At 39.2% G+C, this 17,974-nt stretch overlaps 1 protein-coding gene across 1 annotated transcript; it reads left to right on the top strand.

Moving 5' to 3' along the window:
* Positions 1 to 1,374: 1,374 nt before the first annotated feature.
* adat1 (adenosine deaminase, tRNA specific 1) lies at positions 1,375 to 16,624 on the top strand. Its single transcript, XM_004070162.4, has 9 exons — positions 1,375 to 1,646; positions 2,376 to 2,444; positions 2,665 to 2,719; positions 2,832 to 2,962; positions 3,443 to 4,031; positions 8,351 to 8,496; positions 14,611 to 14,710; positions 14,799 to 14,885; positions 16,050 to 16,624. The coding sequence occupies exons 1-9, from the start codon at positions 1,505 to 1,507 to the stop codon at positions 16,180 to 16,182; spliced, it is 1,452 nt and encodes a 483-aa protein (XP_004070210.1). The 5' UTR covers positions 1,375 to 1,504; the 3' UTR covers positions 16,183 to 16,624.
* The last annotated feature ends 1,350 nt before the right edge of the window (positions 16,625 to 17,974 follow it).

Below are 17,974 nucleotides of genomic sequence, written 5' to 3' on the forward strand. Positions count from 1 at the left end.
TGCTTGCCATACACAGAAGCATGAACAGAATCACATTTCTATTGTTTACATTTTAAATATTGATTTTCTGTGTGTGTTTTTGATTCTAAAGTTATTTAAATGATATTTGTTGTAGAAACGTTTTTTTTTCCCAATTGATCTAATTGAGTTGATGTGTAAATCTGATAAAAGTTCTCAGCTTAAGCTTTAATATCTTGCCATATTCAAAAAGCTTTATGTTCTGTTGGCATATTGATTTCATTTGTTTTATTAGTACGTTGGTTTTATTAGTAGGGTTCATGTATTTGGTTTTTTTTCTGTTTTACAGAAATCATTTTGTTATAAATTATTCCACTGCTATGGAAAAAAAAAAAACTGGCCCAAAAATGGTTTTCATAGATATAGCTGGCAGCTTTTTCCACTCATCAGGCCTCAGTCTGTGGTTTGGCAGGCAGCGTCCCAATAATTGAAATGACATGTTTTCAAGTAACCGTACAAACAAACCCTTTGTCATCTCCACTCTCGGTGTCTCGTTTGCTGTCCAGTAAATACTTTCAGGCAGGACAGCGGTTATAGCCTGGGCACGGAGCTCTGAGCAGATGCTGAAAAATAAACAGTGGAAATGTACCAAGAAGCAAAGGAGGATTGAGAAACTGAGCAGGAAAAAACAGGGCTGCAGAGTCCAGCATCCGGGACCACGTTATGGATCTTAAGGTTGTTGGGAGAATCTGTGGACGGATGCAGCTGCAAAGAGACAGAGGTAATTGCAAAGTCATGCAACTCTGCATCAATTCACAAAGAATTGCAATTTTAAAATAACACCAGAAAACAGTCCCAAAACGGCAACACTGAAAAGTTTTTGAATTGCATTAGAATGAATTATTTCAGGATTGAATTAAACGCCACCAACAACAAAAAAAATGCAAACTACCATTAGGTAGAATTTTATTTTTAATAAATTATTATATATATATATATATATATATATATATATATATATATATATATATATATATATATAATTTATTCAAACTTTTAAATAATTAAAAGGAAAATAAAAATTATGCTAAACAAAAATTCAGGAAAAGTGAACAAAAACCTTATGCTGTTTTAAACCCCCCATATATATTTTATTCACATTTATTGTGAATTATCCCCCCCCCCCACACACAAATTGTTTTTATATATTTTTATGTCCATTTCCTGTTTTGACAGTAGTTTTTTTCAGCAGTCTTTGTTTTAATATACAATATTTTGCTATTCAGAATATTAAATTAAACCAGAATCCTCCTTTTTTGTTTGATAGAAGGTATTCAAATGTTACATAATCCATAGAAACAAAAAAATTCACCTATAAATCCAGACTTTTATTTTGACAGTCCCATCGCCCTCATCTTAGCCCGGAAGTAGTTTCATCATCTCGCCGAGACTTCCGGTGCCGCAGCGGCTGTTTCAAAAAAATTTATGTTTGGAAGTATTTACAGCGTTTCCGCGATTTTTTCTGAGCACGTTTAAGCAAAAAAATATGATCGACGCGGATGAAGTCGCCAAATTGTGCTACAAGTGTTTCAACCAGCTGCCCAAGAGAGGGAAGCCCGAGGCGGGCAGAGAGTGGACCCTGCTGGCCGCTGTCGTCAAAGTCCACCCGGGTCGCAGCTCTGACGCAGGTCGGCAGAACAAATACAGTTTTTATTCCGCCTTACGTTTAAAAGGCCATTACTAACAGTTTGCCTTTCAGGTTGTTGAAAACCCACGCCGACCATCGTTTGATCTGTTTTTAAAGCGTTCTCTGGTCTGTAGATTATAACTAAATTTAAAAACCTGTGTCGTTTTCTTGGACATAGTTCTGCAGAACGGCAGTAGTTGATTAGAAATTCACCTGTCTGAGATGTGGGCGGGGCCATTGGTGTGGAGCAACACCAACCCCTCCCCGTTGCTGAGAGCTCTCTGTTTACAAGCTCTCCCACTGGCTTACAAGCGGATGGATCGGAATAGAGCAGAGCAGCTGGGGGCTTTCTGAGTTATAAATACCATCTTTGTCAAATGGCATCGTTTTCGTCTGGGTCACGATTTTTTAAAATTATTTTTTTATTTAAACACAAAATGAAAATAAACACAAGAGTTTAAATTTGATAAAACAAGACAGTGTGCATGAAAATGAGTGGGTTGAAGAGAAATCTTCCTACCCCTCTTTACAGCACCTAATGTTGTGCATATGCTTTAAAATACATTTGAATAAAGAAATCCTCAGAAATGCAATTTTGTGCTTAATGTCTCCATTTCTATTCCCTCCATCGTCAAAAAAATACCACGATTTTCATCAGAAACGGGTCTTTAAACTGCATTTGAAATCAAAAGTGTGATCGGATGACAGACGGTTGGTTTTCCTTTGACAGCTGAGATGGAGGTTGTTTCCATGGGAACCGGGACCAAATGCATCGGTCAGGCAGCCATGAGTCCTAGAGGTGTGTAATGGAGAATTCATTTATTTTTTTTTTGTGTGTGTGTGTGTTTGACTCGCCGTCAAGACGATATTTTTGTGCTTTTTCTTTTTAAGTTTTAAAGCAAAGTTAAAATCATGAACTGAAATCTTTGTAGATTATTTCCCCAAATAAATCATGTTAAGCAGATGTTAGCATGAGTGTGTTTTAATTCTGTTTAACGTGATTTTTCACAATTATATAGGCGATGTTCTCAATGACAGCCATGCGGAGGTTATAGCTAGAAGAGGCTGCGTCCGGTGAGTGTTTAGTTCTCAGTTGGCTTCATTTCTCCGCCTGTTGGAGCTCAAACACTCACGATTATTCCCAAAGTTGAGATTGTCGTAGCAGCTTTTCTTTTTTTTCCTCCAGGTATCTGATGGAGGAGCTCCATAAGGCTGTCGGCGGTCGGGGCAGCGCTTTGTTTCGTCCGTCCGATCGGCGAGGAAGGTGGAAGCTTCAGCCGGGAGTTTCCTTTGTTTTCTTCACCAGTCACACTCCCTGTGAGTCCAGGATGTTCCCAGATTCCCAAGCTGCTGCTTTGTTAATCAAAAACGAGTTGAAGCGTAAACTGATATTTTAATGTCATATTTTGACTCTGTGTTTAAAAAAAAATCATAATAATAGGGGAAATATATTCAATTGATGATTCTAATTAACAAACCATTATGCTACCTCCAACGTGCTTCAGTGTTGAGATGATATTTTTCAGTTGGTGAGAGATTTTAATGTTCTTGACAGCAAAGTAAATTTTAAATTATTTAAAAAAAAAAAGATGATTTAACTAGCTTTGTCCAACTTCCAGATGTTTTCTTTCATTTTTGTTTAGCAGCATAAATCTCTACATTCGTTTTTATTATTCATGTATTTTAACTTTCAAGTAAACTTATTTTCTTTAGTCTTTTTGGTTTCATTTTGAACGGGGCTCTGCTTTCATCTACAGTCAGGAGGCTACGGATAATGAAACATGATTTCGTCCTCAGGTGGCGATGCCTCCATCATCCCTGTGACTGACAGCCTCCAGCCCGGCCAGGCTCAACCGTGCCATCCCGTCACTCCTGTGGACAGCCGAGGCGAGACGGACGCAGGAAGTTCCCTGAAAAGAAAAGCAGAGGAACCAAACGAAGGACGAAACTCAAAGCTTCCCCATTTGGAGGAACAGGAGACAAAAGACGGAGGCTCAGAAAACCCAGATGACCGGAATTCACACGTTAGTGGCCCAAAAGCGCCCCACGAAGCTGAACCTCCATCGCTGCAGACTGACAGCGCAGAGGAACGCCCTCAAATCCCAGATGTCCTCAGAACGGGGGCCAAGTGTGTCCCAGGGGGGCCGGCTGATCCCCGGCTCTCGGGCCCGGGATACCACAGCGCTGGACTGCTGCGTGTGAAGCCGGGAAGAGGAGAACCTACCATGTCCCTCTCCTGCAGTGACAAACTGTGCCGCTGGGGGGTGCTAGGCTTCCAGGGAGCGCTGCTGTCCCACTATCTGGAGGAGGCTCTCTACTTCAGCGCAGTGGTGGTGGGGAAGTGTCCGTACAGCGCACGAGCTATGCGCCGAGCCGTGATCGACAGGTGAGACGTGTCAGCTGAAGCTCAAAGCTTTATACTTTGAAGAAACTGTTTGCACCCAGATTCCACATTTCATTTCTGTTTATTTTCAACCAAACTACATATTTTGTAATATTGTTTTTATTTAAATTTTTTGGTACATTATCAAACATAATTACAAGCTTTACACCCAATTTGTACATGTTAAAAAAAAAAAGCAGAGAAGAAACAACTAAACAAGAACAAGAACAGATCAACCTCTACTGGTCAGGAAATTAAAAGAAAGCCATCCTTTGATACATTTTTCAAATAAAAATCCTTTTTTAATTTTTTTAAATAGTGAAGGTTTATTCTTAGTAAGTCTTGGTTGTCCACAGATCCGTTTTCCAAATTAAGACTCCTCACAATTTGTTTTAGAGGACCCCACATGTCTTCGAACAATTCCAACTTTCTTTTCCTAACACAGGTCATCCTTTCTAATGGGAAAACTATCAGCATCTGTTTCACCCAGTGAGTTAACTGCAGGTTTTCCTCCAAAATATTGCTATGGTTCTTTTTGCTTGTAAAAAACCATGTGTCAATCATAATTTGTCCGTTTTTAGTAAACTTGTGATTTGAAGGATATATACCTAAAATACACAAAGCAGGGCATTGAGTCCCTTTGGCCTCAGCACACTAAAACAGATATCTGGGATATCACTGTTATATCGGTTTAGTTGGGCTGGTGTTATATATGTTCTCATGAGCCACTTGTATTGCAGAAGCCTAAACCGAGTGCTGATTATGTGTTTGTGAACTTTGCTACAAGCTAACTCCCAATCTTCCTCCGACAAGGTTGTTTTGAGATCCTCATTCCAGGACTTAAGTTTAAAATCAGATTTTTCATTCGAATTGGACATCAAATGGACATAAAGTTCTGATATGGCGCCTTTATCCCTACCATTTTTTTTAGAAAGCATTCTTTCAGGTACGGTAATGTTTGTTTTTTTGTGTCTTAGTGAATTGATTACCCTGTCTTTCTCTAATAAAACTCCGTAGTTGAAGGAATTTAAAGAAACATTTCCTATCAATGTTAAACTTGCATGTCAGTTCGTCAAAGGATATTAGTGATTCTGAATTTGGTAGATATAGATCTTGGATTGACTTTAATCCTCTCGAAGACCAGTCTTGAAAGACAATATCTGCCCTCCCTGGGATAAAATACTGGTTTCCCCAAATTGGGGTGTACAAAGATAAGTTATTAGTTTCATTAGTATGTTTGTATACCCTAGACCAGATTCTTATCATGTATTAAACAATTGGATTTGTAGTTTTCTTAATCAAGTTGAAAATCGTGTCGGAGTAAAGATAATATGGCAATGGTAAATCTAGACCAACAGATTCCATTTCTTTCCACTGGGGGGGCTCAATAGTTTCAAAATAAAATGTTATTGATCTTAATTGTGTGGCCCAATGATACCAAATTATATTCAGGCATTTTAACCCACCCGGTTATATGGCAGTTGCATTAAAGATAACCGAACTCCCAAACCAGATCTTTTGTCACTGGCATTTGGTAGATAGTTTACACTTCATCTCTGCTGCACTAAAAGAAAAGCAGGAAGTTTGTGGATGAAACCGTCATCGTCACTCAACCTGAATTTGTCGTCTGCTTCCATCAACTGTTGTCGTTTTGCCGGACATTAAAAAAAAAAAAAAAGCTGGGAATAAATTTCCATTTTTTTAAAGTTCCACTCCAATCATCTTTTGTCTATCTATTTTCAAAGCGTCGATCAGTGTTTTTTTTAATTCAAATCAAGTCAACCTTTATTTATATAGCACTTTTACAACAACACACATATGTCACTCAAAGTGCTGTGCATAAAATATAACAAAATTAAAAAAACAATGTGACAAAACAAACAGTGCCGACAACCCCCCCCCCACACACACACAGACACACATATGCACACCATGATAAAAAGAGTGATAAAATGATGGAATGTAGAGACCTGGCTTCGTACTGAAGTGGGGAAACGATATTTTGGGGACATGTCCACATCAGTGACCCCCCCACCCAAGTTCACAGAGAACACTACCACAGGACCCGCCAGATCCGATCAAAAAGAGTCAGACCCGGGAGATCCCATTGCAGCGACCCCGTTCACTGAGAAGGGTCAGTCACCGATGTGGAGGATCCCTCAGAGGAACACACTGGAGTTACAAATAAAATGTAAAAGTAATAAAATTAAAATATATTTAAAAACACGAACAAGAAACAAATAATTACATAAACCTTAATAGACATTTGTTTGCCAATCTAGTGAGCATCGATGCACACAGATTTTTCGCAAAGACTTCTGGGAAATATTTAGGGCAATCAATGGAACTGTAGATTCGGACAGCAATATGAAATGGTGAATTCAGACACAATCCTAGTTTCTGCAGAGCGGCAGAAGCTCTGAGTTGTGGGCGGGGCCTTCAGTCGGCTGGATGGCTCACTTGGTTTTCGCTCGCCAGGGAGCACAATGAGCTTCATCCAGTGTAGGCGAGGCCCCTCATGCTACTACCTGACTGTAAAGCCACAAGAGGAGCTTAGTCTGGGACTCCCTGTGCCGGTCCCCAGCCCGGATAAACTAGAGGGTTGTGTCAGGAAGGGCATGCAGCGTAAAACCTCTCTGCCAGCCCAATTGTGCGACTCGGTGGGGGCTGATTCGCTGTGGCTGACGGGATGTGTCGAAAGGTGAAAGAACAAGCAGTTGTTGGCGTGGAGCAACACCACCCTCATTATACTCCCCCTTGTGGAGCGGAGCAGATTTTTTACCTCACGAAGAAGCTCTTTTTAAAAAAAAACTTTGTCTGCTCCTGATTCACAACGATTTGAATAAAGAAATATTCAGAAATGCCATTTTAAGCTTCAATTTCTTTATCTATGTCCGCCGTCATCCGGAAAAATGCTTCAAGAACATGAACAAAAAACACTCTTATCAGAGTGGATCTTTAAGATCTCGGAGACAGGAGCCTCCTCCCTACAACCAGGGCATCATGGATGAGAAACAGCATAACGACAATGCATGCCAGAAACAACAAGACAACCAGAACATAGATGAACAAGAAGGACCTCAAGGTTCTGGCTCAACCAGTTTTCAGGCATTGATGAGTGGGCGTTTAATCGGCGCCGCTGCAGGTTGTTTTTCACTCATGACTTTGTTCTTTTGTCTGATCTTTATATATGAAGTTATTGTCCAAAATATGTCAACAAAAGTGACGTCACCAATGCCTCTAATGCTAAGTTCACAGCCACTCATGGCCTGTGTGCACGTAGCTTTAATGTTTGTGTTAAGGAGTGGACCCGGGAATTATCAGCGTTTTGTGGGAGTCGTGTTATTGAGAACGTATAATTGACAGAAAAGAGGAGCAGAAGGAAAAAAGGCAACTTTAATGTTTTCTGAATGTGATCATTTTGACAGTAAAACTCTTTATATTTTTATTTTAATATTTTATTCATAAGTGATGATGCTTTTCGAGGTTCATTTCTGATGATGGACATTAACCGTCTCATACTATGGTCATTCACGAAAAAAGGAAAAAGGAAATCATTTATTAATACTTTAATTTGTTTGTCTTTTTCACATATAAATTGTTTTTATTTTTATTTTAGAAGCGGACTCTTTCATAGGCGGTGCAATGTGTTGTCATGGTAACGGTTACCGACCTCGCCCTGCGGCAGTGGAGGAAAGTGGTATACGAGCTAGATGTCGTGTTCAGTGACTCAAAGCATCATTTCAGAGGGAAAGTTCGCCTCCTTACCTCACGTTTTGGTCCAGATGATGAAGCAGAAGTTTATTTCAAAGAAACAAAGGCCACCAATAGTTTTCTAGATCACTTTTATTGCAAGAAACATTCACCATTAATGCGGATCATTCAATGTGTATCAACTAACAAACCATTTCTTACATGAATTCATAATAGAATCATTCATAAACACAAATTTACTCTGTATCAAGCAATAAGGTAAAGACTCAAAGACAAGCTGCTTAAAGTTGGAGGCAATGTTGCTGGTGATGCTCGTCCAGCCTAGAGACATTTGAAAGACGGAGATCTTTTCTACTGTCTTGCTGTGGTTTAACGTCTGTCCATCTAAGTTTCTGGTGTTTAGACAGCGCAGCAACATCGAACATTCAGGCTGCGTGACCACAACTTCTTTTTTAGGGATCCCTCATCACTTTTTCCACCCGGGTGTAAACATCATTTTAACCATTTTATGCCTTTTTTTTTTTTTTTAAAGCAGAAGTTCAGTTGGTTACTTAATAAAAAAAAAACACAAAAAACGACTCTGAACTGGTAATATTTTGCATTCTCAGGTGTTCCCACGTATCAGAACTCCCATCTGGGTTTTCTTTATGTTCCCCTGTTCTGCTGCAGTCCAGCCTGGAGTTCCCCTTCAGCCAGAACCAGGCCCGGCTTCAACACCGACCCGGACAGGGACGCGTCTCCCCCTGTGGAGCAGGTGATGTCTCACCCAGAAGAGCGTTTCCCATCAGGCGCTCTGCTGCTTCAGCTTGAATTTAAATAAAAAACGACATTATCATTTTAAATAAAGTTTTAAATGATAGAAGCTTCATTTAATACATATCTTTTTGCCTTCCTGACGGAACCAAGAAGAGTTTAAAACGTGAGGAAATCTGTTCATCTGAGGACATTTGACCCTGATGAGTTGATGAAACTGGTGAAGCATAGGTTAAATCTGCTAATCCACTCATAGATTTTCTTTGATTATAAAGCATATCTAGCGCAGATTATCGTGTTTGATCTAATGCTGCTGATGACGCCTCACGCTGACCTTTCCATGAAACAACAAGCAGGTTTTTCCTGCAGAGCCACAAGGATGACATTGCATGTGAAGAACCAGAACTGTGGCTCTTTTGAGATTCAATATTAGTTTTAGCACACTCACAAATTATACGTAGTAAATGGCGTAAACTTTCACAGCACTTTTCTACCGTCCTTAAGGCCCCAAAGCGCTTTCACAGTCACAATTCCAGTCATCCAAACACACACTTACATCCACACACTGATGGCAGCCTATATGTAAAAAATGACTAGGGGTGTGTATTGGCAAGAGTCTGGCGATGTGATACGTATCCCAATACGCGTCCCACACTACAAAACATGTCGCTATAGTGTACCGGAACACTTTTCTTCTTTTTTTCTTCTTTTTTTTTAAAGAGTATGACTTAGAAGAAACTCTGCCTGAATATTAATATTTCTCTCATTTTAATAAAATTGCAAAATGTATTTTATGTAATGATCACAGTGTGAAGCACTGCAACTGCATCTCATATACAAGTTTATTTTACCCAAGAAAATTCCTTGTGCTTTTATTTTGGTAACTTAAAATATAGAAAGAGAACAGTCAACATTGTCTGATCAACACAACAAAATATTTTTCAGTAAAGGAAAAAATGGAATGAATGTGCCTTAACAAATAACGTTCTAAAAGTAGGATTTAGGAAATAAAGGGCTGTTTATTTTATTTATTTTTCTCTCTGCAAAAATCGTGCAGTCGCAATGCATTGTGGTCTATATTCACCAATCTAGTGAGCGTTGTAGATTGAAACATCACTGCAAAATGGCGAACGGACTATATAGGGAGTAGTGAGGAAATTCGGACATAGCCACAGCTTCTGCAGAGTGGCAGTAGTCAGTTCATTAGAAATTTCCCATCATCCCTTTGTTTACACTCTCTCCCACTAGCTTACAGCCCCTCACACCCCTGACCTAACATTAACTGTGCAACAAAAATGTCGAGCGTTGTTTAAACTATCCAGCCGTACAGTTTTTATCCAGATTCCAGCTCAGACGAGGAAAAAAAAATCCGTCATGGGTTTAGCTGTCTGATGGTGGAAGGATCAGAATGGAGCAGAGCAGGAAGTTTGTAGCCCAGCGGTTGGAGATTTTATGTAACAAGTACAAACTTTTTTAAATGCGTTTTTTCTTCTGCTCCAGATTCCCAATGATTTGAATAAATAAACACTCAGAAATTCATTTGAATTTTCTTTATATACGTCCTCCATCATGAGAATGCTACAGGAACATGTTAAAAACACCTTTCATTAATTTGATTAATTCATTATAAGATGGCATTTTTGCCATAAGCAATCAATTAGCTTTTTTGTAAACACTATTAACACAAAAGGTTGTACATTTGTAAAAGTCCTTTAGTAATAAAAAACATTTATTAGAGGTAAAACTAGACTTTTTATCTTGGTAGATAGTAGAAAATGTGCTTTTGATGTGAAAAAGCTTCATATCTGGTCACCAGAAAAGAAGCTGCTTGTTCTTTCCCAACTTTATTCATATGATCTCATAAGAAAATTCCCTCGGGTGATTTATGTTAATGTAACTTTAACAAACCGTCTTCTGTTCCCGTTGCAAAACTGCAGCGTTTCTCATGCGAGACGATAAAAACTGCAGATAATCCACAAATAAATCATCTTTGATCTGGGTGTGAAGGAAGTTCACAAATGTCAGAGGTGTGATGACTATGCAGAGCTTTGCGTAAGATCTGAATTTGGCAGAAGAACAAACCCACATCTTCTCTGTCTTGTGCCGGTTCAGTGGGTGGATTATTATTGAAACTGTCGAGCCCGTCACTCCTGTTTGACCCACCATTCCTCCACTGTGGAGCCGGATTTCACAATGAGACTTCGTCGTAGTGCAGAAAATTGTGAACTTACTCATTTTAGTTTCCTTTTAAAGGTATTTGTTTGTTTTGTTTGAGTCTTTACCAATAAACTTCATATCAGAGCTGGTTATTAACTGAATACATTTTAATTCTCTGCTTTAACAGCACAAACATGGATTAATTTGTCACATTTTCATTCTCAAACAATTATATTTTATGTAAAACTCTTTTTAAATAATAACTGTTTTAAAATTATTGACTAAAGGTGAATTTTTGTGAAAGAAATAGGAATTTTCAACAACAAAAAATATTCTGCCAAATACAAAAAAACACTTCCAAACTAAACCTTTCTGTACAATTTATGAATCAATATTTTAATTTCTGATTAAAAAAATGCTTTTTATTGTTTAATTATTTTAAAAACAGATCAGAAGAATTCATGAAATGAATAAAAGCTGCAGATTGAAAGACAGTCACAACAAAATGACATTATTTTTGGTTTAAATAAAAGAAAAATTGTCATTTAAGACCTAAAAGTTACATTTACATTTATTTTATTTTTAGGAGACCATTGGGATAGTTTAGTCTATTTTATTTCTTTACTTATTCCTTATTTATTATTCTTTAGTGTCTTAACCCTAGAACACTTTCGCTCCCCGACATGCAACATATTAAAATTCATGTGAATAGTTTTGCTCGGGGGGAAAATCTCTCCTCGATGGTGCTCCACGGTTAGGTGTTGGCATCACTTTAGAAACAAAATAAAGTAGAAAAACAAGTTGATAAGATATTTTATTAAGATTAAAGTCAACAACGTTTTTTAGTTGGTGAAACCATTTTGAACATTAACAATAGAGATGATGAGAGCCCAGATCTCGCCATGGGAAACTTTGCTGTGTTCACTAATTCTACGTGACAGTAATTCCTTTTTTTTTTTCTTTTATCCTATGTTTGCATGTTTTACATGCTCCATGTCAGTTAAACTACGTACGATCTAAAAAAAGTAGTGTTTTGGACAAAATGTTAATGCATTAAACACGAAGGCTTGGATATGTACACAGCTGGGTTAGTTTGACCGACCACTTTTCCGTCTTTTTTAGTAAAAAAGAAGGGTGGTGGGCGGCTCATGGGTTCTGGGGCCCTGGCTTCGTCCCTGGCCCTTGTCTCGGTGTCCGGCGCCCAGTGGCCCCCATGGCTGCCGCCTGGTACGGCTAAGCGCTGCTGTCCTGTGGCCTGGGGGCCGGACACCGGGTTCGCTTATGCCTCTGGGCGTTGGGGGGGCCCCTGTAGGGGGGCCTTCTCTGCGCCTGGCTGGTTGGGTGGGCGGTCCCCTCCTCCCCCCCTCCCGGGCTGCCTGGGTCCCGATGCTGGGGGGGCTCCTGGCCTGGGGGTCTCTCCTCCCCTCCCCTCTCCTGGTCTGGCTGGTCTGGCTGGGTAGGATCTAGGATATGAACACACGGTTCACGACGGCAGCATGCATGTATCCCCACCCCCACGTGCACGTGCACACTGCCACACTGCTCCCTGTCTGTTTCATCCCTCCTCCTTACCTACAGTGTATTGATGGACAGATATTTTTCGCTCATCTTAGTGTCAGATTTTCACCTTTGATGTAATATTTTTCTTTCCAGCAGATCTGGTATAATTGTTACAGCTTAAATTAATAACTTATTCAATTCAGTGCTTGTATCCCCCACTTTTTCCACCTTTCTTCCTTTTACTCTCTTCCACCCCCTCACATTCTTTTCCTCTCCCTCCCCACACACACTAAAATGAACAAATAAATAAAAAAATAAATCAACAAAAAGGGGTTTATACAAATCTACACTCTGGCTTCTAAAGTTCTATAACCTCTTTTTGTGATAGTAAAACCTGTCCAACACAAAAGGCTTTCAGCTCTAACATGTTTGCTTAGCTGTTGGACAGAACAATTAAAAAAAAAAAAAAGCTCTAATGAAAATATTAAATATCATTTTAATTTTTTTATCATTATACATTTTCTCCTTATCCTCTGGCTGATTTCCGTGTGTCCATCACACACCGACTTCAGTTTCTGGATTTAGATCAAATTTTCTTCCTCTGTTTCTTTTAGATGTGTTCACATGTTTCCTAGGTTACTTTAAATCAGGTTAATGAAAAGGACTATTAGTTTCCAAAATAAAAGTTGGAACAATGTAAACTGAAATGATAAACCTTCTGGAACTGAGGTGTAACTGGGAAGTTTTTCAGTATTTTGAAACCAGGAAGTTAAAAAAAATGACTAAACATTTTATTTTGGATTAAAAAATAAAATTTGTATTGTATTTATGATTAAGACTTTTAGGAAAAAAATGTTAAGAAATATAACATCTGTCTTTGGACAGTGTTTTTAACAATTTTTTTAAACTACTTTGAGTTTGAAAGAACCCTCATACGTCACTCACCTGGTTGTGTAATGTTTCTTTTTTTATTTTGTCCTCATACGTCACTCACCTGGTTGTGTAATGTTTTTTTTCCGCATTCAACATGTCCCTTCAGGGAGCGTTAGGCTGCAGGCACAACCAAGAACCATTTAGTGGTTTAATATTTTTCCCAGCGAAAATATACTTTTTTTTTCACCTAAATGTTTGGGTCAAATGTTCCTGATTCTACCACATATGAACCCACCAGCTTTTCTCAGCCAAACCTAACATACAAACACATTTATATAACAAAGGCTTGTCACAGTAATCAAATTTTGATTTATGTTCATTAGAACTGAGAAAAGCCAGTAGGAATGTTCAGTATTTTGTTTTTTTCATTTTAAATCCGGAGTTCAGAGCAGGTGAGACAGATGCATCATGATTTAGGGTTTGGAAAGCCAATAATTACCTGAAACTGAATCTGCATGAAACCGTTTTCCTGTCCGATAATTCAGAAAACCAAAAGATGCAGAGCGTCTTTATTTCTGATCGATAAAATCAGGCTGACAGGCTTCGAAGGGTGTGAAGGTTTTCCTCGTGATGTCCTCATTCTCTGAGAAGCTGCAGGTCCTTAAAAACCCATTCCAGTCAATATCATGTTCTTTGTTTTCTTAACATGTTCTTGTGGCATTTTTCTCATGATAGAGGACATCTAGAAAGAAAATTAAGTGTAAAATTGAATTTTTTAGTATTTCTGTAGACAAGAAAATGCTGTTTGAAAAATATATTTTTTTTAAACGCTGAGTGGACCACTAGCTCCCTGCTCCGTGCCCTCAGCATCAAAGAGGGGAAGAGGGGCGGGGTTGCTCTGTGCCAACAGTCCCACCCACAACTCAAAGACTGCAGAAACTATGTCCTAGAAAATGACAGAGGTTTTTAGATTTTGGCTGAAAAAAGGCGTAATCATAGGTAATAACCACTGAAAACGCTTTGACAATTGATCAAACAATATTTTTTTAAAGTGTCTGGTCTGTCGGTCACTGAAGAAAGATTTCTTGGATTTGACTTCAGCAAGAGTATAGAAAATTGACAATTGAATGAATTTTTTTTTTACAAAATATTACTTTTCTTGTGGTTTGCAGAAATAAAATAGAACATACTCTGCTTTTTACCATTGTAATATTATATTTGATTATTTTTTGTAAAAGGTTTTTATCATAAATTTTAACCCTGCAAAACTTTAAAAAAAAAAGAAATTTCTCATTGTTTTTATTTGTAGCTAAACAAAAAAACAAAAAAAATAAGTCAAATGTATTTTAAAGCCCAGAAGAAACTTGTTTCTGGATTCTACATGGTTAAGTACAGGAACAATGGCGTTTTTTGGTTTGGAATAGAGGTTTTGAAAACTTTAAGATCGTGACCAAAAAAAAGACAAATATATGTTAATGACATATATGGGATTATTGAAGATTTATAAAATGATCTGAACTGTGTTTCAGACAGAAGAATTTCCCCATCGTGGGATAAATAAAGTCTCATCTTCTCTCATCTTCAGCCATCAGCTGGTGTAATGTGACTGAGCAGCCTCTAGATGTCACTGCCAACGGCTTCAAACACGGAGTCACCAAGAAGGCCCTGAACACACCGGCAGCCAGGTGGAGGCCGACCGTCTGCCCTGCTGTGCACGCGCGGCTTTGGGTGACTGTTCTTACTGACTGTTGAGGTCTGTCTGTGCGCCTGCAGGTCTCGTCTGTGTAAGCTGGAGCTTTTTCATTCTTTCCTGACTCTGGTGAAAACCACCGACCCCTCATCGCTGCCCGACCCCCTCAGGTAACAAACAAGGAGCCCTTTCATGAAACCCCTGCAGTTGTCAGCCGCCTGAAACCCAAAACTCACCTGCCCAGAGAAAACCGGAGAGCCTTTTCACCCAAAGATCCTGCCGCTCCATCCTGTGATGACAAATGTCCCTTTATCTTTGAAGAAATGCCACTTTTGGGGAAAAAAAACACACAAATCCAATCCATCATTTCTGAAGCTCATCGTTGTTTCATTGTTGGATGAGTGCACAGTCGGCGCTTTGACGTCTTCTTTGGTTTGGTTTTACTGAGCATGAAAGCTGCAGATAAATAATTGATGAGCTCTTTGGTGCAACAGCAGCAGTTTGCTGAATAACTTTGTATTTATTTTATTTCTGTTCATATTTATGTTCAAACTGCAGTTTGTTTAAATTAGATTTGGTTTTTTGGGATTCAGTCGACTTCAAGAACTTTCTAGTCTTTAAAGGCCCACTCCAAGGAACTTTTGAACAATTCTTGTTGCATTTTTCTCATGATGGGGGACATAAAATAAAGAAAATTAAGCTTAAAACTTCATTTTTGAGAATTTCCTTATTGAAATTGTTGCAAATCAGGAGCTGACTGTAGTTTAGTACAAACTACAGTCTTCCTGCTCCTCTGCATTCTGATGCAGACAAATGGATCCATGTTTGCTTTCCTCGTCTGAGCTCAGAACTGCTCCAATATTGTTTGCCAGTTTTGTTGCAGCGCTGTTGGGGGTGTGAGGGGCTGTACGCCAGCGGGAGAGCATGTTAAAAAGGATCATGGGAAATGAGTGCCGGCTTACTTCCTTTACTTTGGTAAATTTTGCTCCGATCATCTTTTGATCCATTTTCAAAGCGTTCCCAGTGGTCTTATGATTCGGATGATTTTTTTTTTTAGCCAAAATCTAAAAAGCCTGTGTCGTTTTCTACAACATAGTTTCTGCAAAGCAGCAGGAATTTTTTTAGAAAACAAAAAAATTGATTTGGAGCAATCTGAATAAAGAAATACTCAGAAATGGATTTTTTAGGCTTAATTTTCTTTATATTTTATCCTCCATCATCAGAAAAATGCCACAAGAACAAGTTGAAAACACCAAGAAGTCAGAGTGGGTGTGTAAACAAGGAAAATAAGGATGTCAGTGTTACGCCATCACAGCCTTCTTGTGTTTGTACAGGACGGCGGAGCTGAAAACCTACTGGGACTACAAGCAGGCGTCCCAGCCGTACCAGCAGGCTTGGCAGCAGCTGTGCTGTCAGGTTTTCCCTCTGTGGCCTCGCACTGACAGATCTCTTCTACTTTTCCAATGAAAATGAATCTCTCAACAGTAAAAAAAAAAAAAATAAGAAACCGTCTTTGAGAAAGTCATAAATCCGCTTTATCTCCTGATCAACCTAAAGATGTTTATCTTCCCGGAAGCCTCCTTCTTTGTTTCGTCAGACTTTAAGTAAAGCGACTCTTCCTGTTGGCTTTCGTGTGTGTTTCTGGCTGTTAGATCAGCTGTGCTGGAGCCCCCAGCGTCTCCACAGCAGGACTCCCCGCTCTGATGTTCAGCTGATGACCTCCATCTCTGCAGACGAAGGCCTTATGTTCGCGCCGCGTGGTATTCCTCCAGCTGCAAACTAACCCAAAAAACCCCACATCTGTCTACCTGAGCAGAGCATGCAGGCAGATATGACATAAACCTAATTCTAACTTCACTTTACAGTTTTATTTAAACATAAACCGGAAAATAAATTATCTTAAGCCACGCATACCCCCTTCCACCTCATTTTTTTGCTGCAGAGAATGTCGATAATCCTTGTCTCATAATTATATGTACAAACTTCTAGGAACAGTTTGTTTGTTTTGGTCTGTCAACCCAACCCTGAAGCACAAAACTTCAAGCTCAAGTTAAGCCAAAGACAAAAGACAGGTTCTCAGAGGACGTTTGCTGCTGCTCGCTGATACAGAAATGACTTTAAATCGTGTCAAGAGTTGAGAAAGATTCCTGGTTGACAGAAAAACAGAATTCAGGTTAGACTGTGGTAAATAATTTGACACCATTAGAGGACAATAGAAAGGAATTAACACAAAAATGGGTTAAAAGTTATTTAACCCTAAAAAGAATTTCTTGTTTATTGTTCATGCCGATTTAACTATGCATTCAAGATATTAAAAAAAAAGCAAAACACACAAGCTACAAAGAATTGGAGTCAGAAAAAACGGCTCTAATATACAGTAAGCTCCTTCAACATTGACACAAGATGACGGCAAAAATAGACCGAATTTCTTTATTTTATTTTTTTTTAACTTGTCCTGTCCAACAGCTAAGCAAACAGATGAAAGCTGAAAGCCTTTTGTGTTGGACATATTTTACTTTTACAACAGGGGTTATGAATCTTATGATACACCAGAGGTATACTTAAATAAACCCCCTTTTGTAATTTCAGCTAAACTTTATTCATGTTCAATTCAATTTTATTTCTATAGCCCAAATTCACAACAACATAATAATAAAAAATAAGCCTGTCCAAAGAGGAATGTTTTCAGTCTAACTTTGAATGTAGAAACTGAGTCGGCCTCTATTGCATGAGCTGGGAGTTTATTCCATAAAACAGGGGCTTGGTGGCTAAACGCTCTACCTCCAACCTTACTTTTACTAATTCTAGGGAACCACAAGCAGGGGGTAGAGAGTGCAAGCCCCAGCCCGACCCTTAGAGAAACCTCCCGTTGGGGCCCCGCCCCAACAATTGTTGGGCCCTGCCCCAAGGGGGAAACCCAGGCCCCAGAAGGGCAGCCCACCACCACCCAGGAGTCTTGAGCATCCCCCAGCCCCAGGCACGAGTCAGGGCCCCCCAGGGAAGACCCCCCCCCCAGGTCACAGTTAGTCCAGGAGAGAGCAAGGCAGGAGGCGGCCCCAACTTGTTGCGATTCTAACCCCCACCCCTTCCATTACTTTTTATTCATCCTTCAAATTCCTCAACCCCACTCTTTTCCCCCCCTTTTTCATAATTAATAGAAATGAATTTAAGCCTCAAATACAGAAGGGGTTTATGTAAATATGCACCTCGTGTGTCAGAAAATTCATAACCCCCTATTGTAGCAGTAAAATCTGTCCAA

Source organism: Oryzias latipes, chromosome 6 (genome assembly GCF_002234675.1).
Source record: "Oryzias latipes chromosome 6, ASM223467v1".
Taxonomy (NCBI): domain Eukaryota; kingdom Metazoa; phylum Chordata; class Actinopteri; order Beloniformes; family Adrianichthyidae; genus Oryzias; species Oryzias latipes.